The 23,673-nt window shown below is 44.8% G+C and overlaps 2 protein-coding genes across 3 annotated transcripts; both read right to left on the minus strand.

Moving 5' to 3' along the window:
• Positions 1-1,643: 1,643 nt before the first annotated feature.
• On the minus strand, positions 1,644-7,294 carry rgn (regucalcin). 2 transcript variants are annotated; one of them, XM_041966119.1, is made up of 8 exons: positions 7,160-7,294; positions 5,450-5,618; positions 5,169-5,351; positions 4,989-5,089; positions 4,780-4,894; positions 4,527-4,658; positions 2,107-2,261; positions 1,644-1,988 (listed from the first exon to the last, which is right to left on the minus strand). In XM_041966119.1, exons 2-8 carry the CDS (start codon positions 5,613-5,615, stop codon positions 1,938-1,940), a joined length of 903 nt encoding a protein of 300 aa, XP_041822053.1. In that variant the 5' UTR covers positions 5,616-5,618; positions 7,160-7,294; the 3' UTR covers positions 1,644-1,937. The 2 variants fall into 2 exon arrangements, with proteins under 2 accessions (XP_041822053.1, XP_041822055.1); XM_041966121.1 differs by lacking the exon at positions 7,160-7,294 and adding an exon at positions 6,758-6,820.
• A 61-nt stretch (positions 7,295-7,355) lies between these two features.
• On the minus strand, positions 7,356-23,139 carry vps16 (VPS16 core subunit of CORVET and HOPS complexes). The gene is made up of 26 exons (XM_041966118.1): positions 22,528-23,139; positions 22,355-22,440; positions 20,026-20,258; positions 18,593-18,681; positions 18,265-18,356; positions 17,788-17,916; positions 17,456-17,600; positions 17,254-17,369; positions 16,521-16,643; positions 16,379-16,434; positions 15,932-16,021; positions 15,274-15,445; positions 15,022-15,153; positions 14,823-14,950; positions 14,614-14,649; positions 14,415-14,523; positions 14,175-14,309; positions 13,944-14,052; positions 13,773-13,870; positions 12,793-12,897; positions 10,473-10,550; positions 9,630-9,716; positions 8,594-8,676; positions 8,007-8,103; positions 7,813-7,916; positions 7,356-7,732 (listed from the first exon to the last, which is right to left on the minus strand). Exons 3-26 carry the CDS (start codon positions 20,073-20,075, stop codon positions 7,591-7,593), a joined length of 2,505 nt encoding a protein of 834 aa, XP_041822052.1. The 5' UTR covers positions 20,076-20,258; positions 22,355-22,440; positions 22,528-23,139; the 3' UTR covers positions 7,356-7,590.
• Positions 23,140-23,673: the final 534 nt, after the last annotated feature.

The following is a 23,673-nucleotide window of genomic DNA, read 5'->3' on the forward strand; positions in this document are numbered from 1 at the left end:
TTGTACAGGGTTCTACTCCTTTCACTACATTGTGTTCTATTGTATTTACAAGCCGCAGATCCGTCTGGCATCTAGCAGTCTGGCACCTGCTGGAAGGGTCTGGGTTATTTCATTAAGTTCAGAACAGAAAACAGTGTTAGCAAGAAGCTTTGTCATTCACAAAATGGCCTTGAGAGCCAAAATATTTGCCACCTGTGGTTATATGTGACTCTGGCTCCACCCAGTCACCTTCCTGTACCCAACCCGTCCTTTCAACGCATTTCTTCTGAAGTTCTGCTGGAAGCCTGTTTGCTCGCAGCAGAGCCACACTATTAGACTATCTGGTCACGATACACCTGGATGGCTTTCCTCACCTGAAGGGACCTGGAAACACCTGTAAAATAAATGGATATGACTGGAAATGAAAAATCTGAGCAGACCTGAACAAACTTGACAAGAGATGGAAAGATGTGGACAGACCTGAACAGAGCTGTAACGTTGTCCTGAACTGTTTCTGCAGTCCCCGTCCGGTCTCAAACAAAGAGAGTCACTGATGTGTCTGGTCCAAGCAGTGCTGCAACACTCCACCTAACCCCCCCTCCCCACGCCACCTTCATTTCAGGCCTCACACCATCATCTCATGTCAAAACAGGACACAAAAGTGAAACAGCACAACGTTTTGTACGTGTACATACATTTTCTAGAAAGCTGTGTAGCGTTGTTCGTACTCGGTTTGGTGTTTGTTGGTTGCTTGTGGTGATTCTGCACTTGTTGGTGTAAATAAAAGGCATCCTGTCTACATGACGCTGCTGTCTCTCAGTCTCACATCACTGAGACATACAATGCCACAGCTACACTGGGTTTAGAAGAAAGTCCTCTAAAGCTGAAGGGAAAACCATCCCCATCATTATGGCCATCATTTCCATAGAGGAGGCCTGACAGGCAAGTGACAAAGAATTTCTGGTGATCCATTTTCTAAGTTTGATCTAAGTTGTTTTCATTGCTATGACTTCATGACTTAAGAAAAGGTGAGTCTCTTTTTCTCGGGATTAAGTGTTTGTTGTTGTAATACTCATTTTTGCCACAAGAGGCTGAAACAAGACAAGCCGTTTTCTCTTCTCCACCTGACTGCTGCTAGAAAGCAAGAAGATCTCTGAAGTTTTGAAAAAGACAAGTTTTGTGTCCGGTTTTCCAAATTGTGAAATAAAATGATCTTTATGGCTTTGTTTTGCAGCCTCTCTGCAAAATAAAATATAAAGTGATGCTGCATAAACTTGATTTATCCGAGTGAAAAGGAGCCACCATTGTTATTAATTCCACCTGTCAGCAGTCTGTTGGGCTACCCTCCCCTCCATTCACAGTGCGACTATATTTGCATCGTATTCGTACAGTTGCATTATAAGGTTTGGGTACCCGCAGTTAAAATGTATGTTATTAGTAGTTAAGTAAGCAGAAGATGAACTGATCTCGAGAAGGACGAAACATTCTCTTCAACATTTTAAGATTAATGTTTGATTTTGTTAAAAAAAGGAAAACATCTGTTCAGTCATTCCTGAAAATATTAGTGTGTCACATGAACTGTTGAACTACATTAACCATAATCTGTAGAGGCGGGTCTTTAAAGTACCTGGACTGATGTCTCTCAGCCTTTTATTTTCACATCATACAAAGTCACATGGAAGAATATGCAAGAATTTATTGACTCTGATTGGCTGTCGAATGTCTGTAACAGATTCCTTGTTTCTGATTGGCTGGCAGTCTACTCATTTATTTACAGCTATAAACTTCAACAAATATTTTCTGGAAATCAACATACAACCATAATTAAGTACTTTGTAAGCTAACACTTATAAGAAATTAATATTGCCAACAGCTAACGGCTGGATCAATCAGTCAACATGTTAATCACTTCCTGCAGGTGATCTGTGCTGTGATTGGCTGTTCAAGTACCCTGAAGATCATCCAGCAAATGAGTTTGAAGGACGACCTTTGACCCCAAGTCCTGTCACCTGTAGACAAACACGCACACGCACACACACACACACACACACACACACACAGAGTTAGTATCATGAGGTATATGACACTGACAGCAGGTGAGTCAGTGAATAAACAGGTGAGTCTGACCCTGAAGGTGTCTCCCGCCAGTGGCTGCTGTCTCCTCTCTGACTGGTCGAGGCCCAGACTGGCCGAGGTCACGTAGAGGTCAGAGTAGTCTGGACCGCCAAAACAACATGAGGTGGTCTTTGTCACCGGCAGAAAGATCGTCTGCAGCCGCACACCTGAGAGATCAGTGAGTTAGTTTAAACAGGTGCTATTGATCTTCATCGTCACTTCATCAACCAGTAGAACCTTTACTAGGAGGAGGTGCTCTTCATCTTCATCAGGTATTTATGGGATATTTCGTATTTCTTTGTCAATTGTTCTACAATGAAAGCAGCTGCACATGGCCGAATTTCCCACGGATCAATAAAATTTTGTGATTCTGATTGTGATCAGTTTAGAACAGGCATCTCAAACCGGTTCCATAAAGGGCCGCGTGGCTGCAGGTTTTCATTCCAACCCAGGAGGAGCACATCAGGCCAACCAATCAACATCAAGGGATCACTTAGTTATCAGCTGAAGGCTGAGATCAGCTGATTGATTGATTCCAGCCTGGTGTGCTCCTCCGGGGTTGGAATGAAAACCTGTAGCCACACGGCCCTTTATGGAACCGGTTTGAGATGCCTGGTTTAAAACAACCATTAATCGCTGAGTCATTAAGTCTCTAGCTAACGGGTCTGTGTTGATGACTCGTCCCCCATTGAAACAGTATGACCAGCAGGGACGGCTGGTATAAATGGGCTAACAGGGCTCAGCCCTCCCAAGTTAGAGCACAAAAGATGAGCAAATTATTTTTAGACGTGTTGAAGGACTGTGACACGTTGTTGTTGCTGAGGTTATCTGTTGTACTGAAGGCGTGTTTGACACAACATGTCGCCAAACAGCTGGAATAAAACAGCTGCAGCAGGATATCTGTGGGGAGTCGGTGCAGCTGGAACACGTTTTGTCGTGTGTGTGTGTGTGAGAGAGAGACGATGTACAGCACTAACAAAGTAAAGTGAACCTGTAACTGATGTAACTGTGTGAATCATCGGTGATGTCGCTTTGGCAGCTGTTAACTATGTTATCAGTATTATGCATTTGATAGCCCACCCACCATATTTCACCACCAGCTGCCACTGATGACCAGTATAACCAGTGTAACTAACCAGTAACGGGGTCGACGTTGATGACCAGTCCTCCATTGTAACAGTGTGACCAGTATAACCAGTGTAACTAACCAGTAACGGGGTCGACGTTGATGACCAGTCCTCCATTGTAACAGTGTGACCAGCATAACCAGTGTAACTAACCAGTAACGGGGTCGACGTTGATGACCAGTCCTCCATTGTAACAGTGTGACCAGTATAACCAGTGTAACTAACCAGTAACGGGGTCGACGTTGATGACCCGTCCTCCATTGTAACAGTGTGACCAGTATAACCAGTGTAACTAACCAGTAACGGGGTCGACGTTGATGACCCGTCCTCCATTGTAACAGTGTGACCAGTATAACCAGTGTAACTAACCAGTAACGGGGTCGACGTTGATGACCCGTCCTCCATTGTAACAGTGTGACCAGTATAACCAGTGTAACTAACCAGTAACGGGGTCGACGTTGATGACCCGTCCTCCATTGTAACAGTATGACCAGTATAACCAGTGTAACTAACCAGTAACGGGGTCGACGTTGATGACCAGTCCTCCATTGTAACAGTATGACCAGTATAACCAGTGTAACTAACCAGTAACGGGGTCGACGTTGATGACCAGTCCTCCATTGTAACAGTATGACCAGTATAACCAGTGTAACTAACCAGTAACGGGGTCGACGTTGATGACCAGTCCTCCATTGTAACAGTATTACCAGTATAACCAGTGTAACTAACCAGTAACGGGGTCGATGTTGATGACCAGTCCTCCATTGTAACAGTATGACCAGTATAACCAGTGTAACTAACCAGTAACGGGGTCGATGTTGATGACCAGTCCTCCATTGTAACAGTATGACCAGTGTAACCAGTGTAACTAACCAGTAACGGGGTCGACGTTGATGACTCGTCCTCCATTGTAACAGTATGACCAGTATAACCAGTGTAACTAACCAGTAACGGGGTCGACGTTGATGACCCGTCCTCCATTGTAACAGTATGACCAGTATAACCAGTGTAACTAACCAGTAACGGGGTCGATGTTGATGACCAGTCCTCCACTGTAACAGTGTGACCAGTATAACCAGTGTAACTAACCAGTAACGGGGTCGATGTTGATGACCAGTCCTCCATTGTAACAGTGTGACCAGTATAACCAGTGTAACTAACCAGTAACGGGGTCGATGTTGATGACCAGTCCTCCATTGTAACAGTATGACCAGTATAACCAGTGTAACTAACCAGTAACGGGGTCGATGTTGATGACTCGTCCTCCATTGTAACAGTATGACCAGTATAACCAGTGTAACTAACCAGTAACGGGGTCGATGTTGATGACTCGTCCTCCGTTGTAGCAGGCCACCCAGAGACGACCTTCAACGTCAACTGTCATCCCGTCTGGAAGCCCCTCCCCCTCCTCCATGTGGTACACCACCCGACGGTTACCTAGGCAACACACACACCAATTCCTTTAATGCATGTGTATATGTATCTCTCTGTGCAGAAGTATAAGTCTGAAGTATAAATACACATAAATACATGCAGTACATTGTAAGTACACAGTTACCAATGTGTCCCATGTTGGAGTCGTAGTCAAAGGCATCAACAGTCAGAGACAAACTGTCAATGTAGAAAAATGTCTTCTGATCCAAAGACCAGTCCAAACCGTTAGATATGTCCACCTGGGAGGGAGACAGGTACAAACAGGTCACACACAGACACACAGGTGCAGACCAACAGACAGACAGGTACAGATTTACAGAAAGTTAACATTACCTGGTTCAGGTGTTTGGTCACAGTAAGGTCAGAGGTCACAGAGAACAGAGACCCCTGTTGTCTCTGAACCTGTGCAGGCCTCACCTCCTTCCCCATCGTACCTGAGACAGCACACACTGTTACTGTGGCAACGCTACACCAGACAGCTCAACAGATGAGTGAACAGGTGACCAGACTTACCTGTTAGCAGGCGTCCAGCAGGATCGACCTTCCCGTCATTCAGTCGGTTGTTCGGTTTATCCTCGTCGACATCCACCAATGATGTCGTCATCTGAGTCAACCAATCAACAGCCACAATGCTGCGACCCACACCTGCAACATAACCACCGGACCTGCGAGGAACTGCGAAGCCCACTGTGTCACCTGAGGACAGACAGACAGGTGAGAGACAGGCAGTTTTCATTCACTAACTCACTGTTCATGAATAAAGTCCGCTGTGTCCTGTGTGCTGATTGGTCGACCTGTTTCCACAGACTGGATCTGACAGGTCGCTGGACTCCAGCGGTGGATTTTTTGCCCAACGATGTCGACAAACAACAGCGTCTGCTCTGACTCCTCCCATACTGGCCCTTCACCAACCAGAGCGCTCGCCTTCACCACAGATTCCACCTTTGTAGATGACATCATCACCTGTTTGGATCATTCCACAGGTAAACAGGTTGATTGGTAACAGGTGAGAGTATCATGATTGAAAGGCTCAGTGGTTCACAGCGAGGATGGAGCGAGGGTCAACACTGTCAACACGTGATTGGATGAAGAGATTAATACCTGGACTCAGGAACACTTCAGGAAACTCAGTTTGATTGTTAATGATCATGTTTTTATTCACATTTTAAGTCCACACTTTGTTGGAAAGAGTTGAAGCACGGTTACATGTTATACTACTGCATGTTATGGTACCACATAACACAATATATAATTTTCTCATCATAATAATGCATGCATACAACATGAGTACTGCACACATACTGATATGTCTTATACAGAGTACTGTCGGACTAAATGATGACACTGCAAACTAGAACAAGCAGTACTTTGGAGAACCACACAGTAATACTGCATGTATCGAAAATTATTGCTGCATATAATACTGTTAATGTCTTATTTAACAGGTATGTGATGACACTGCAGTACTGACAGATTACGGTGTTCAGTGTTTATTAACTAAACCAGGTTAGTTAATGTGTCACTTAAGTGCTGACTCAGCTCCTTTCTATCGCCGGACTTCTTGAACAATCCGTCATTTTTTGTGTCTGCCATGTCTCGCGACACCTCACAGACCTGCTGGAGTCTAATTACACGCGTTGTATTAATTTTAATGTCATTTTACCATATTCGGCTCACAAAACACATCGCAGAAGGTCACGTTAGAAAAGATTTTAGGAACAGAAACAGTGCTTTCTCACGGACAGCAGCCACGCGATCAAGTAAATGTTGACGAACGTCGGTATGAAGATTCACCATCAATTAGAAAATAACTTCACTTTCCTAACTTCTACTACTCAGATAAAACTTATCTTAACTCGTACAACGTCTACTACACTTCATGAACCTTCAGGCGCTGTAAATTCACTGATGTTTGAATGGAGTCTGGGTTCGTAAAGGCCATGTCCGTCTTTAAACTGCTGGATTTTATACTTTACAGGCTTATAACACATGTACAACAACGTGAAGTAATCGTGTACTTAAACCTTAAACAGAAGCCATATGCAGTACAACCACGTTAACGTGTACCTTCGTCATGTTTGAAGGAAACATTCAAAACGTACCTGCACTAACTTGCAGTCTGGAGTACTCGACTCTGGAGGGTTTGTGGTTTAGCTGAAGTACTTCCAAACCCCCCCGCCCCCCACCACGTCATGGTGATTAGGTTAATACACGACAAAAGAGTTCAGTAAAAACAATCGACTCGTAACAAAAAACGAGTTAAGTTACTGATTAAAACATTTAAAACGCATCTAAAAGCAAAGACGCTTCATGTGTTCAACATTAGCCGATTAATTAAATTAATTAATTAATGATGCTGTGAAACTGATGAACGTGAATAAATGAACGTGAGAGCGCGCTCAGATGATTTCTTCTGCCTTCACTTCTTTGGTTTTAGTGAAGTCAGGAAATGAGCGACACGGACACACCTCGTCTTTTATTTTGTCCTTCATTGAATCTCTTACCGAAGCTTCACGTGCATCACCGCCACAGGTGGACAACACTGCTGAGCTCTGATTGGACAATCACTGATCGTGGGAGGAGTTTAGACGTCAGTCTATTGAGGATGAAACTTTTCAAAGATGCAGCAGCTGGAAGGGTTCAAGACCAGGTCCTGAGGATCTGAAAGAGTCTGGTTAGACTAGACCTGAAGACGGTTACTGAAGGACTGGAAGAGTTTTATTCAAGTTTACACAGAAACACAGAAGAAGAAAATATTTAACAACTTCATACAATGTCATCGACTGTGTTAGTTTTGATACTGAAGCACATGAAGAAAAAAGACTCCAGGCAGTTGCTATGGTAACGCCTGCTCTGTGTGTCAGAAAGTAAACTGAGGCTCATTTTTTAGCAGCAGAGCAGCTGACATCTCTGCTGATTCACTCTGAACGGTGGATCACTTTTTGGCAGCGGAAGCTCGGGCTCGAGTCAATCTGTCAATCAACGAGCGGTCGGACGTGGAGCACCTGGCGAGAACCGCCGCCATCTCCGCTTCATTTCTGCGTTCGATTGCGGCCTCTGCTGCCCCCTCAAGATCACTGCGAACACAGGAAGAAAGGAGTTACCGGAGAGGTCAGGACTCACGTGGCTGATGATACTCAGGTGTTCTGAGACTTACCTGACAGCAAGGTGAGCTTTGACCTTCTGCTCAGGCGTTACCTTAGAAACGTACTTCTTCGCTTCGTACTTGTTGTTGCTCTTAATGCAAACTTCAACAAAAGCCTGAAGAAAAGACAATGCTAAGATATCTTTATGTAAAATAACCAAGTTAACAATGACGTATAATCTTTATTTAAAACGACTTGTTCTTACCAGGTAGCCAATAGGAGACTTCTTGCTCTTTGAGAACTTCTCTAACTCCTCCCACTCCTCCTTCTCTGCCAGAGACTTAAGTTTCAACCACCAATACCTGCACAGGTGGACAGGCAGAGAGACACCCAGGTGAGGCAGAGACAGGCAGACAGACAGGTGGAGGAACATACAGGACTGGAAGGAGGTGAAGTGTCAGCTGAAGTGTTGTCGATAAAGTTGGCTGGGGATGAAGTGATGAAAGCGGTCGAGGCCAACAGTGACAGCGATGACAGAGTGAAAAACGGAGCAACAAAACGGTTCAACTGCTCCAAAAAACAACGGCTGAACGACAAATACGAGGAAGTTCACACGCTCAAAGTTCGAAGGTTTGAATTCAGGTTGAAGTTTCCAGCTGAAACTGTGAGGATGAAGAGGACGAAGAGACAGAATCCAAACATGGATGATAAGCTGACTTTCATAACCATTGTGTTGATTTTTTCCAAAATGATGAATTCCAGGTAAATGTCTCTGAAGACTGCTGGAAAACAACCTTTTGACCAACCAATCACAGCAGCAACAGCTGTGACATCAGCTCCTGGATGTCTCACCTTTTATCAGGAACCCTGAAGTCTCTGTAAAGTTGTTCTGCTTGTTTGTGGAGTCCTAAAGCCAGCAGAGCCTCCATCGTCGCCTGTGGAAACAGGACACACAGGAAGTGACATCACATCCTGGTCCTAGTGTTTGTGTCACCTGTAAGGTGGTTAGTTAATTCTTTCATTCACTCTGTGACCTGGAACACTGATTATTTCTTTATCAGCTTTTTTTAAAACATAGTTACCAAACGCTTCACATAAATACACAAATACAAGTACACATACATATTATTCTAACGATCGTTACCACCATTACTTTCCGTCTCTGAGGGGAACGTTCTCCATGTTCGTTCTCTCTCAGAATCACTTTAACCACAGAGCACAGCTGTACCGGGAATTAATAAATCCAAAGAACAACAACAACAAAGCTAAACGCGAAAGAAACACACACTAAATACAACAAAGTGAGTCAGAGCGAGTCAGAGCGAGTCAGAGTGAGTCAGAGTGAGTCAGAGCGAGTCAGAGCGAGTCAGAGTGAGTCAGAGAGCCAGAGCGAGTCAATGTGAGTCAGAGCGAGTCAGTGAGTCAGAGCGAGTCAGTGAGTCAGAGCGAGTCAATGTGAGTCAGAGCGAGTCACAGTGAGTCAGAGCGAGTCAGAATGAGTCAAAGTGAGTCAGAATGAGTCAAAGTGAGTCAGTGAGTCAGAGCCAGTCAAAGTGAGTCAGTGAGTCAGAGCGAGTAACTGTCCCTCTAAGCTGTGGGAGCTACGAGCTAACGGTCTGCTAGGACCCGATCAGCTGTGTTGACCTCAGCGCCTCCTGATTCCTGAGCAGCTGCTGATCAGTGTGCTCGACCTCTGATGGAGCTTCTTCATCCCTCAGAGCGGGCCCAGAGGCAGAAACTTTCTCTGATGTTCACCAGCTGCTTCTGAGTCACTGTGGATGTGGATCTCCTACCGGTCTACAGTTCCCACATACGCTTCATACAGTCCATCTCACTGGGTCTGCTGTGAAAGTAGCTTACAGGTCCCATGCCCCACCCCTTTACCCACCTGAAGGGACAGCCCCAGTAGCCCCGCCCCTTTCTCATCATCCAGTTTTCGTTGGAAACGAAGGAGCCGCATCTCGTCCTCTGTGGCCTGAAGACAAAAAATTGACATTAAACTTCAGATTAATGGAGGAGATTCTGACCAAGTGTCTGTTATTTAAAATCTGCTACTGTAGAGCTACCTGCTAACTACCTGTCTGACAGATGTGACGTGATCAGGTAGATGATTAATGGAAACACAGACACATTGCTGCAGAGGAACAGATGGTTCTTTCAATATAAAAGCATATCTGAGGTCATATTAACAGTTTAATTTTCACCGAATCAACATTAACTGTCTGTGTGAATCCACAACAAACAGTTTCATCAGATGAGCGTCCATTCAGAGTCTTTGACAGTGTATTAAGACACTGAATAAAACCTGCAGCATTAACATTCAAGACTAACTTCAGTCAAAGTTTAGGAATTTAAGTAAATCTTTCTTCCACTACCTATTGATGCCGGCTGCAGTCTGTAGGTGTTCATCATGAACACTCTTTTTCTACAAGATAAATCCTGTAGTTCTGTCAGCCAGACCAAGAACTAAATCTGACCCAGAACTAAGGGACTCAGCAGATCCATGTTCCCATGAGGGCCCAGACTAAACAGCAGCCTCTGCTGGTCTGTTTACAGGTTAAAACTACACTTCAACCAGCAGCCATGGGCGAGTGTGGAGGTCTGGGTTGTTTGTTTCTGAAAGGTATCTGATGATAAAGCAGGTCTTAAACTGTTGTGACACTTAATTTTAATATATTAAACGTATATTAGATCGTTTTAATATAAAATAATGTGTGACGGAGACGTTTACCTTTGCAGCAAACTCATTCTTGGCCTTGTTGTATTCATCAACAGCACTCTGCAGGAGAGACAGACGGCTCTCTAACCTCTGGACAGAGACAGACAGGCAGAGAGACAGACAATAAGAGAGAGACAGACGGCTCTCTAACCTCTGGACAGAGACAGACAGACAGACAGTAAGAGAGAGACAGACGGCTCTCTAACCTCTGGACAGAGACAGACAGGCAGAGAGACAGACAATAAGAGAGAGACAGACGGCTCTCTAACCTCTGGACAGAGACAGGCAGGCAGAGAGACAGACAATAAGAGAGAGACAGACGGCTCTCTAACCTCTGGACAGAGACAGACAGACAGAGAGACAGACAATAAGAGAGAGACAGACGGCTCTCTAACCTCTGGACAGAGACAGACAGGCAGAGAGACAGTAAGAGAGAGACAGACGGCTCTCTAACCTCTGGACAGAGACAGACAGGCAGAGAGACAGACAAGAAGAGAGAGACAGACGGCTCTCTAACCTCTGGACAGAGACAGACAGGCAGAGAGACAGACAATAAGAGAGAGACAGACGGCTCTCTAACCTCTGGACAGAGACAGACAGTAAGAGAGAGACAGACGGCTCTCTAACCTCTGGACAGAGAGAGACAGACAGACAGACAGTAAGAGAGAGACAGACAGGCTCTCTAACCTCTGGACAGAGACAGACAGGCAGAGAGACAGACAATAAGAGAGAGACAGACAGGCTCTCTAACCTCTGGACAGAGACAGACAGGCAGAGAGACAGACAATAAGAGAGAGACAGACGGCTCTCTAACCTCTGGACAGAGACAGACAGACAGTAAGAGAGAGACAGACGGCTCTCTAACCTCTGGACAGAGAGAGACAGACAGGCAGAGAGACAGACAATAAGAGAGAGACAGACAGGCTCTCTAACCTCTGGACAGAGAGAGACAGACAGACAGACAGTAAGAGAGAGACAGACAGGCTCTCTAACCTCTGGACAGAGAGAGAGAGACAGACAGACAGTAAGAGAGAGACAGACGGCTCTCTCACCTCTGGACAGAGACAGACAGGCAGTCAGACGATAAGAGAGAGACAGACAGGCTCTCTAACCTCTGGACCAGGCATGTCAAACTGGTTCCATAAAGGGCCGCGTGGCTGCAGGTTTTCATTCCAACCAAGGAGGAGCACATCAGGCTGGAATCAACTAATCAGCTGATCTCAGTCTTCAGCTGATAACTAATGATCCCTTGATGTTGATTGGTTGGCCTGGTGTGCTCCTCCTTGGTTGGAATGAAAACCTGCAGCCACGCGGCCCTTTGTGGAATCAGTTTGACATATGTGCTCTGGACAGAGACAGACAGGCAGAGAGACAGTCAGATGAAGGTCTGAGGGACAGAAACCAGAATCACTCCATGGACAGCTGGTCCGTCCTGTCTGTCAGTCCTCAGGTTGATCTACTTAACTGTCAGACCACAAACAAACCAGCAGTCTGTGGAACCAGTCTGAGACCCCCCTTTCCAGCTGGTCTTGGTCTAGTTGTTTAGTCCACATCATCAGTTTTCACACCTGGACATGTACAGGTTCAGATCCAGGTTTTATTCAATCGGGTTAGGGTTGGGTTCTGCTCCTGGATCTGTTTCACATTATGAGTAGTACCACAGTGGAGAGTGTGTGAGTGTGTGTGTGTGGGGGGGGGGGATCCAGTGACAAACCCTCAGGAACCACGACAGACTTGTCTCAGGAGCACAGGTGTTAGCAGAGCAGCAGCGCTAACGTTAGCAGTGATGCTCCATCTGAAGATCTCTCTTCTCAGAGATGCTACAGTTCGTTTTTGTTTTCAAACACTTTCAGTGAGAAGAAGCCAGAACAAAGAGACAAAACGTGAAGGGGGACGGTCCTGGACTGCACTTCAACACGTTTAGCAGCAATGCTAACGTTATCGTTGTTACAGTTCACCAGGTCCAACAGCTAACGTCATCCTTATTCAGCTACAAGAGGTTTCAATCAGCGATCACACCTGAAGGCGTTCGACCACAGTTCCTGATGAGGAGGACGGACTCTGCATCACGGCCAATCACAGGTGAGCTGACTGCCAGCATTATGACAAATAAGACAAATTTGGGTTTTGACAATCTGCAAATTAACATTAACTCGTTAATTGCGGTCAGATCTCCCGGGAGGGGCTGGGTCATTTCTCGGCCCTGGGTGGGTCCCGGTCCAGGCGTTCAAACACACGGGTACAGTTCAGTTCCAGTCAGTTCATTCAGGCTTTTTCAGTCGAATGTTTGGACCGCTGAAGGCCTCTACATGAAGGAAAGAGTTTCTGTTACCTTTTCTCTGTAACTGGCAGTAACGTAGTAGTTGGCGAGTTCCTGGTGATCGTCATCCTGGTTATAAAGATCCTTCAGCGTTTCCTGTTCCTGCAGTTTACAGAACTGACAGCACACAGATTATCAATTAATACACAGATTAACCAACTACAGATTAACAATCCACAGATGAACAAACCTCAGATTAACAAACCACAGATTAACAAACCACAGATTAACAATCCACAGATTAACAAACCAGAGATTAACAAACCACAGATTAAACTAACAAAACAGGTTAATAATATACAGACGACTCATCCACAGATCACCAAACTACAGACTAACAATCCACAGATTAACAATCCACATATTAAAATATGCAGATGACTTTTTTACTGCTTGTTATTTTGATATTTTATCATGTATAGTTTGTTCTTTATAGTCTTATTTCTCAATTTTTCACTTATTTCACTGTGTGTGATGCTGCTGCACTGCAGCTTCCCAGCTTGGGATGAATAAAGTCTGTCTGTCTGTCTGTCTGTCTATCTAACAAACTACAGATGACTAAGAGTGTTTGCCAGGTTTTGTCACAGTAAAAGAGGAAACTGATGAAGAATAAATCAGATCTGTTTTATCACCCTAGCCTGAAACCAGGAGAGACCATATCAGTTCAGGTCTTCAATCCATGACCCCGTTTACCTCGGACATGTGATCAGAATAAATGTTAAAACCTGATTACTTAGATTATCTGATTACTTTACTGGACATCTCATAAACATCCAGTTAATGAACGAGCTGCAGCTTCGAGTTATCAGAAACATTTTTAGTTCTTCAGTTTCCCTCTTCATCATTTTTCACCATCTCTCTGTATTTCTGAAAGGATTTCAAGTCCTTCATGTTTGACTAGTGTTCCAGTCTGTCTCCCTGAGTCCCTGTCTGCAGACACTGAGGAGGAGGAGGAGGAGGAGGGTTATCATGAAGAAGGTGATGAAGAGTACCTGTCTGTAGAGGCTGAGTGCGACCGGTTGGTTCCTCAGCGTCATAAAGAAATCTCCGCGGTTCATCTCATTCTTCAGGTAAGTCACCACCGTGTAAACTGAAAACACAAGAAGCCATCAGTGACATCATCAAACTGTCAGATAGGTGGTGGGTGGAGCTAACAGACTCACCCAGGTCAGTGTCTCCACTCTCCACAGCTTTACTGAGAGCCAACTGACTCCTCTTCATCTTCAACAGCAGAGGAACCTGTTCTCCAGAGCGAGCCTCAAAATCCAGCAACTAGCCGACAGACAGACGGACAATAAACACGTTCATTTCGCCTGTTCTGCTGGTCTGACAGATGCACCTGATGTGTTCATCACCTGAATCAGCATTGTGTCATCATCTCAACATTAAGGTACCTTGATGGCGAGCTCAGTGCGTCCACACTCGTAAGCTTTAGCTGCGATGTGCGAGTAAGAAACACCAGGTGAGTCTCCCACCTTCACACACACGGCTCGAGCTATGGCCTCGTCTGATAGGTCCTTCTGCTGCACCTGGACACAGCCATAACCACATCACACATCAAACGAGTGAGTTCTGCCGGAAAATCTGACCTGAGAAAAGTCAGTAAAGTGGCACAGGTGAGTCAAACAGGTGACCTTGCATGAAGCCCAGTGTTTGAGGACTCTGCTGACTCCCTGATAATCTGGAATCTTCAGGTAACGACAGATTTCTATCGCCAAGGGATAAAACTGTCGATACACCAACCTGAGAGACAGCCAGGTGCAGAAGAGACAGACAGATGAGAGAGACAGACAGGTACAGAGAGATATGAAGAGTTTTGATGAGCCCACTCACCTGTCGATGAGCACCTGCAGAGTCATCTGTTTGAATCTGAGGTCAGAAGTCAAGGAGCTCGTCACCATGGTAACAGTAATACTGTGGTTCCACTGATGGCTGCTTCATCACGATATCACAGTCACTGCTCATTAAAGATTAAAAACTGATCTTGGACTAAAGATCACCGCGCACTACATTACCCATGGTGCACCTGTCTGTGAGGATACTGTGTGTGTGTCAGTGGCAGGCCTACGCTGCTCTCTCTGACAGCGTTCAGGACTCTGAGTTCTCTGCAGGTTGACACAAACGGATCCGGACTGAAGTCGGTCAGAAAACACTTCCCGAACGACGCCGCCTGGTGGAAGAAACACGACATTACACCACAGTACACTGACACAGAATAAACTGTGTCTTCGGTGTTCTTACCCTCAGCAGGGATTTCTGGGTGTTCGTGTCATATTCATGTCCTGCTGCCTCTACACACTGTCTGACAGCTTCTCCCAGCATGCTTTGCTCTTTGATCTCCCTTAGGTACTCGTCAGCCTTTTGACTTGACTTCTACATCAACACAAGGACAGAAATGAGCCGAGACCTTTATGAGAACACTATCATTTAGTCAGACAGACGGGTTCAGACAGGTATCCGGACGGACAGGCAGGCTGACAGACAGGTTCTTACCTCGTACTCCCTGTGGGCCTCCAGCAACAGAGCTCCAGGAGCCATGGAAGCGATCTTGAAGATATCCTGACAGACAAGAGGAACCTCCTGAAGCAGCTCCTGACTGGTTGAGCTGATAATCCGAATTCCATCCAGCTCTCCAACCAAAACACACTGATCCTCTATAGGGAACCTGAGGCCAAGGGTCAAGGGTCAAAGGTCAAAGAGGGGTGAAACATCACCTGAGTAGAGAACAACTCAAAAGAGGTCACCTGAAATGACTGAAGAGTTTGTTTAACCAACGATGCCAAAGAGCACCTCAACAATCTCCAACAAGGATCCTTTATGAGCCCCACAGGATCCTTAATGAGCCCCACAGGATCCTTAATGAGCCCCACAGGATCCTTAATGAGCCCCACAGGATCCTTAACAAACCCACAGGATCCTTAACAAACCCACGGGATCCTTAATGAGCCCCACAGGATCCTTAATGAGCCCCACAGGATCCTTAATGAGCCCCACAGGATCCTTAACAAACCCACAGGATCCTTAACAAACCCACGGGATCCTTAATGAGCCCCACAATAAACTTAAGTTCCAGAAGCACCTTGATAACATTTACTTCAGGAGCACCAGTCTGAACTGGTTTGGCTCCAGTCTGAACTGGTTCCAAGGATACTGGATGGTGTCGTTACAGACTCCAGCCACCATGAGCAGTCTATCCCACATCAACACCACAGACGGCTGCTGACTTTTTGGTCTGCGACACCTGGACAGGTAAAGAAGGTGGGACAGGTCAATGGCTGTCTGTCCATCAGGCGTACAGAGAGATCTGTAAACAGACTGAGAGACAGCTAAAAAGAAAGAGGAACACCAATAAACCATGAGACAGACAGGATACAGACATCGTGGACAGACAGGTTAACAGCAAACAGATGAGCAAAAAGCAGAGAGACAGACAGAAACTAAGCAGACAGACAGGTAAACAGGTCGACAAACATGTAAACAGAAAGACAGACAGATCTATGGAGGCAAAGTTACACAGACAGGTACACAGGGAAAAAACAGACAGACAGGTAAATGGGTAAAGATACAGGTAGACAGACAGGTGGACAGGTGTACATACCAGACCATCTGTCTGGGAGGTGTTGACTTTTTGGTGTCAACTTCACTCAGTTTGTCCTGCAGACACAGAATCATCTGTCAACACCAGACCCCCAGCCCCTCAGGTTATATAAAACAGCTGATTGGACAGAGGAGCAGCTCACCTGGAGGTGGGAGGAGCCTGTCCAAAGGTGTCCAGTGTCAGTGAAGAGAGCTAAGTATTTATAGCTAAAAGACACAGCCATGTGGACGATACTGCCGGCCTGAGGACTGAAACCTGGAGGACACTACAGAGAAAAAAACATTTTGGAAAAAGGCAATCTTGTGCTGACCCATCAGACTTCCCATTTTTCCCAGGATTCCTCTGTGTTTACCGTCCTCCCCCGCTGTCCTCCAGCTAAATATTTTCCTGTAAATCTCCCGCATTTTATTTTAACTGCTTATCTGATGTGTTTACGACATTCCCTTCTTTGACAGCAGGTGGCAGTATGTAGAAAATGAGCTGTATGTTGAGTGATGAGAAGCAAATAAAACAGGAAGAAGAAGAGGAAGATGAATGTGACAGGGGTGGAGTACCGGCCAAAAGGTCTAAAAGTCTGTGCGAGAATCTCACTAACTCGAAGGAGGCGTACTCAATGAAGAGCAACGCCGGTCAAAGTCTTGCTTTTAGTAAAACGTGTCGCTCAGATTTTAGAGTTTCACAGAGGACAAAAGAGACAAATCTGACAAACACAAGTAGAAACTGCTCCACCAATCACCACCAGACCGTCTCCCTCCCAGCAGCCTCTCATCATCATTCAATCAAACGTGTAGGTGAGAGGAAACCTGCAGGACACTGCAGACAGGAAGGTACTGTTAGACACCTGTCTGACCTCTCTGTCTCTCTCACTGTCTCACCACAGCAGTACAAGACGTGTTGTCCAGAATGTAGAGCTCAGGTCCGTTGGACAGCAGGACTTTCGTCTGTCTGTCCTGAGTGAGGACGACCCAACATGACGGCCTCCCCTGCAGACCTGAGAAGAGACAGACAGGTCAGACAGACAGGTCAGACAGATTTAAATAAACCACAGAGTAAAATCTGAGGAGAACCAGGTGTTACCTGGCACTTCAGGTAATCTCCGGAGCTTCAGATCATCGATGTTGGTTGCCAAGGTGAAGCGAGAGGAGCCGGTTACTATGGCGACGCCTGTTCCATAAGGAGAGTGGAACACTTTGGCTTCTAACACTTGACTCTGGACCACTTCCTGTTCAAAAACAAGAACAAGACTGAGAGTCAGGTCCAGACTGCTCTAACCCATTCTGTGGTGGTCAGTTAACTGGTTAACAGACTAGTTAACAGACTGATCTGATAAAGACTATAGTGGTCAGTTGGTTTACAGACTAGTTTACAAACCAGACTGTATTGGTTAGTGAACTAGTTAAGAGACTGGCCTGCCCCATGCTGAAGTGTCTCTTGAAGGATCCGAACAGATCGTAGATCAGCACTGATCCGTCCTCTTGAATACACAACAGCTCATCACTGACTGTCCAACCCAAGTGGACCACTGGACCACTCTTCCACTGACAGAGACAGACAGGTGGAGAGAGAGAGAGACAGTACACGCCACCCAGCATTATTATACAAGTACACATTACAAATACATCACAACTAAAACAATTCCAGAAGATAATATATAATATACTACACGAGTACTAGAATAAATACAGCACATACTATATAAAATACTACAAATTACAGGAATAAAAAAATACTTAGAACAACATAACATAGGACGGGGCCATACTACACTGTGTACTACACACAGTATTTTAACATACTATGTGCTACTACATGTGCAACTAACACTTATAATAGTTTGTTCTGGTGATGGGGACAGAAGCTGATTGGTCAGTGATGAGATGACCTACCGGGAAGCTGGTGATCGCGACTCCGGCAGCAGAATAAATCTCTAGCTGAGGACGAGAACTGGGAGAACGTCTTTGAGGTTCTCTGAGGAGAGCTGAGAGACGGACAGACACACAGAGAAACAGGCAGAAATTGTTTTTTATCTGTTCGCGATCTTCATCACAATTAACATGTATTTGAATGTTTAACGAGCTTTTAGCCTGAACACAACACACGAGTGTAAATTTGCTTAAAATGTGCATGTAGTCTGGTTTTGGGACACAGAGTGAGAGTGTGTAGATTTCATAGCACCTCTTAACACTGTGTCAGTGCGTGTGTGTGTGTGTGTACCGATGGGTCCTCCATACGGAGCTGCAGCCACCAAACAGTCTCTGAGTCCATCTCTCAGGTTCCAGCACATCTCATACAGCTCAGTTTTACTGGAGACACACAGAAACACAGATATAAATACACACTGCGTCACAATAAACGGTCATTTTAGTCTGGATTTCTGTTCTGCCCCACCAGACTCCATTTAAGAAAATGCCATTTTAACGCTGATGTGCTTCTCAATGAAACTAGCAATACTTATTAACCCGATTCTGATTGGTTAACTTTTTCTGCTCAACCTGTCACTAAATTAGCTCACCTGACATCACCTTGTGTGTGTAACATACCTGCTGAGAATATAATAGGCTTGTTTGAGATGAGCCAGACTGACACAGACCTGTACACCGTAGCTTGCCACATGGCTGACAAATGTATTAAACATTAACAGTTCAACACATTTGTTCATTCTCCATTAAAGTAAACTGGTCAAAACCAGCAAAGGAAGCTGTCTGGAAAAGTAAAACGTGGTTGTGCCTTTTACATGCAGTGTCCACCCTCCTGTATTGATCTGGTTTCACGTGAACAGACACTTGAGTCATGTCAATCCGCAGTGGGCTGTTCTTCTCTTTCTCATACAAGAATAAAGCAAATCGCTACAATCAATCAGTACAAATTATCTGAGGTTTGTAAATGCTGTTTGCACCGCAGCTGCAGAACATAATTAGGTTTATACATCCATGTTGTAGACGTCAAATCAGCTATGATCAAGTTCCTGCTGAAGAATAGTGTTTGGCACCAACAGGAACGATTGCCTCCATCTACCATCACAGCAGCTCTCTCTCTCTCTCTCTCTCTCTCTCTCTCTCTCTCTCTCTCTCTCTCTCTCTCTCTCTCTCTCACACACACACACACACACACACACACACACACACACACTCTAAAGCTTTATTTAAGGTGCTTTTGACTGATGAGAAAAAACAGTGTCACGTGTTTCTTGGTCAGTTTCAGTGATCTGGAAAGAGAAGCCATCAATCAGGAAATGGTTTGATACTTTTACCTGTTTCCTCATACTGTTAATCATGACCATCACCATACAGTAAAAGTGGATTTCTATGTCACCCTCTTCATCAATAAGGAAGAACTTTACCGCTTCTTCCTTCACTAGAAGTCGAGTCTAACTCCGAGCTGCTCGGCTTCAGACCTGAACACACACTGTGAAATTACATCCACAGCTAGCGTGAAGCTAACGCTAGCTGTGTCACATGATCAGCAGGGTAACCAAGCTAACAGACGGCATGCAGTGAGTGGTGTTTGCTCAATTTACACTTCAATCCACACAGTGGGTTAACCTGATGTGAGCTAACAGCTAACACTGAACCTGTTTACAGCTGCAGGACTGATGTTAGCCCTGTATGCTAGCAGCTGCCTCACCGATTAACTAGAGACACACTGACCGATAAAAAGCTTCTCCCAGCGGGTTCCAGTTGGCTGTGATGAACGCCATGTTGTTTCCCTCCGGAGAGATGAAACGTCTCCAGTTTGATGATGATACTGATGAATTACTGTTAGCGTTGGTTTTAACTTCAAATCAGTCAGCTGATCACTTCCGCTACAGCCGCTGCTTCTTCTTCTACGGCGGTCGTCTCCTCCAGCACTCACAGTCGCTGTCGCCACTTGGCGGCTGTTTCTGTAGAGCATTTAAAAACGTTACGAAGATGGACACAAAGGCATTCAAACTAAATCAAGTACAACACATGGACAGAATGGATAAAAATACGACACAAAGCCAAACTCAGGTCAGACGTTCAAACAAAATAATGTTCATTATCCTTAATACTTAAAAGAACTAACCACCTACTATAACATGTACTCTTAGCAAGATACAGCTTGGAGAATCATATCCACCAGCACACAGAGTCAGACACTGAGATCTTTCCTCTGGGGCCTTTGACTGTATGTAACAAAATTCCTTAGAGGATTAATTGTTCAGCTTGGACATGCGAGTACAAATACACATCCTGTGTACTGTTATCACAGAGAGATTATGACCACATGAAAATGTGTCTTTAGAAAAATGTGATTTGTGAGTCCGTTGTTTTCCTCACGTTCTCACTGGCTGATGGAGGGAATTCCTGACGTTCCCACCTCAGTCACAGTCACAGGAAGTAACCCCCCCCCCCACACACACACACTCACACACACTCATACATAGATACAGGACAAACTAATGGGTGCATTGTGTTGGTAAGAATTCTAGGATGTGTCTCTTCCTGTTTCCACCTCCTTACACTCTGACCTGCTGCAGAATGGTTCCCTGTGTTCTAACACTGCTGCACACACTCATTTAAAGAACTGTTCATTAATGAATACAGGTAGTGTTATAAAACAAAAACTCAGATTCACATGATCCAGTTTCTGGAAGAACACTGAGGCTGGTTCTGTTATGTTTGGGTTCTATTATTAGAACACGGTCTCACTGGAGAAAAATGTCTGCATTCTGAACCTCAACATTCACTGAGGAATAAGATTCTCTTGATGTTCCATTACGGTCCCCTGAACAGGTTGTGGTTCACATCGTCCCATTTTTATGCCCTGAGTATGTTATAAACTCTGTCACAGATTCTTCTGGTCTTTGGAAAGGTGCACTGAGAACACTGAAACCTGCTGTTTGTCTAGTACGGTTCTTATTCTTACTTATGGAAACCTTACGTGTCTGTAAGTGACTCTGGTTGTTTCTGCTGCCCTTTAGCGCTGCTCACAGCCAATAAGAAGTCATCCTGAACCTTGGAAAGCCTGAGACAGGCTTCAGTTATATCCTACACGATACGTCAGACTTTTATGGCAACTTTATCTCAAGTAGGCTTCCTTTAGAAATATTTTTTTCATATTTGTTTCTTTATCATTTGTCACTTTAGGTACCTGTATACCTCCATTCCTCGACCTCCTCCCAGGAGGTTAATGTTGTACTTTTACTCGCCAACATTTTTTTTACAGCGTACTGTGGCTACTTTGCAAATCCTGATTATTAATACAATATATAATCAATAACTAAATGACGACATATTACTATGGATTGAACTGCCCTGTGTTATATGAGGTCATTAATATTACAGACCTGTGCTGTGGACTGATTAAACCCTTATTTACAGCGTGCACACAATATGAACATGAAAAGACACTGTTCTTCTTCCTTTATTACAGCAGTCGTCAACAATTTGAGACCTACTGGGCGAGAACTCAGAGAATATTTCATTGTTCACACAGTCTACCAATTAGTGTTTCTGAAGTAAACGAGCATAAAACAATCTCCCAAATTCCAGATTCACCACCGGTGTTGATTAACCAAAATGAGGCAGCTTCAGCCGACCCAGAACGTCTTCCCATTGGTATAACCTCACTGCGGATATTATCTGTGTTGGGCGAGGCTCAAAGCTGCCCTGTTGTGATGCTGCGGTCTGGAAAAACACACACCAGTCATTTTCCTCAAATGTGCAGCCCAACCGCTGACCCTCAAACATATTGATATGATCACACTCGGCTCACTTCATTTCTCTCTCCTGTTTGAATTTATTAATCTTGAGTTGAACATCCACTGAGAGGTTTGTTCGACACATTTGTTTGGAGCAACATTCTCAGAAGGTCAACCAAGACTTTGTCCTCAGACACCAGACCCTGATGTATTGAAGCCTTTGATGCTCATAACTGAACTGCAGAAAATAGTTTCTTTATGACGCCATCACACACAGACATGTTATGACAGAATGAAAGAAACGTTGCACCTACCAGTCATTGCTATCTTGAGATCCCGTTTGGGAACTGAAGAAGGATCAGGAGACCTGAACATCTTACGCAGGAGCTTTTGTTGAAGCCTGATGGAGGAGAATAGAGATGAACAGGACATAAAACGTGCTCTGAAGGCTGGGCGTTGGATTCTAAACATGAGGAACTTTGCTTACCTCAGTAAACCGGAGTCTCGCCGTTCAGGTCGCATTCTAAGAGGAGACGGTCTGTCCGTTAAGTCTGAGGTGAAGTTCAACATCATCTCTAGGTCTTGGTGTCCTAGGAGAAGGAGAGACCCACCTCTACAGGGACAGTGTTTGCCATCACATTACTCTTTAGATCTAAAGCCATGCACCCCCCTAAGTTTCTCCTATAGGTCCTCTAAAATTCCCCTTCTAGCATTCTCCAAAGATAATCTTCAGGTTCCCCTAAAGTTCTTTATTCTATCAGCCGCTAAAAGGTACGCTAAGGTTCATCCTGCACTCCCGTAAGGTTCCACTAACATTATCTTATAGTTCCTCTGGGGTGCTCCCAGCATCCTCCCACGATTACCCTGAGATTCCTTTGTAGTTCCACTAAGACCCCCAAAAGGTTCCTTTACGATTACCCTTAGGTTCCCTTTAGCTCCTCTATTGTTTCATGAATCCTTTTTATACTTCATACCAATTTTAGTTGAGAACCCTTAAAGGTTCTGGATCCTCAAACTTCAGCCAGCTAAGATCGACCGTTAACTTAAGGAAACAGGACTGAAGGAAAGGAAGGAAGGAAGGAAGGAAAACCACCAACCAGCAATCAGTCAGTGAAGGGTTTTCACTTCTAATACTTTCAATGTTTCATTATAGAGAGAATAAGTTCAAATTCAGATGGAGTCAGACCAGCCTGGTTGTTGTTGTTTTGTGTGTGTGTGGGGGGGGGGGGGGCAACCCAGTTTTCCATGGACAGAGGGTGAGAGACATTCACACAAAGAGAGCAGTCTCTCTCTCTCTCTCCCCACACACACACACAAACACAGTCGACATGGTAACAGGCCCCTCCTGTGCCATCGTCATGGTAACAGGCCTCTCACTTCTGGGTGAGGTGGAGACACAGAGACAGAGTTAACCCTTTCTCTCTCTGTCATATATTATAGTAACATTTATATGTTATTGGTTTATTTTACCTTATGATGTTGAAATGATTGATTTAATTTATGGCTCATCAAATCAAATTTTAGTTCCCCAAATGTATTCTGCTATTTGTTCTCTTTGATTTTACCTTTTATTTTTTGTAATTTACTTCTTTGTCTTACATCTGATTTTCTATTGATAAACATTTTTAATTAT

The sequence above is a fragment of the Chelmon rostratus genome, chromosome 24, assembly GCF_017976325.1.
Source record: "Chelmon rostratus isolate fCheRos1 chromosome 24, fCheRos1.pri, whole genome shotgun sequence".
Lineage (NCBI taxonomy): Eukaryota > Metazoa > Chordata > Actinopteri > Chaetodontiformes > Chaetodontidae > Chelmon > Chelmon rostratus.

Coding starts and splice junctions, on each gene's coding strand:
- rgn (XM_041966119.1), bottom strand. CDS start 5,615: ATGATGTCATCTACAAAGGTGGAATCTGTGGTGAAGGCGAGCGCTCTG. Junction 4,895..4,988: donor TGACCAAACACCTGAACCAG/GTAATGTTAACT, acceptor TCTCCCTCCCAG/GTGGACATATCTAACGGTTT. Junction 4,659..4,779: donor CTCCAACATGGGACACATTG/GTAACTGTGTAC, acceptor TGTGTTGCCTAG/GTAACCGTCGGGTGGTGTAC.
- vps16 (XM_041966118.1), bottom strand. CDS start 20,075: ATGGCGTTCATCACAGCCAACTGGAACCCGCTGGGAGAAGCTTTTTAT. Junction 14,951..15,021: donor CCCAGAAATCCCTGCTGAGG/GTAAGAACACCG, acceptor TTCTTCCACCAG/GCGGCGTCGTTCGGGAAGTG. Junction 8,677..9,629: donor TACTGGGGCTGTCCCTTCAG/GTGGGTAAAGGG, acceptor CTGTTTCCACAG/GCGACGATGGAGGCTCTGCT.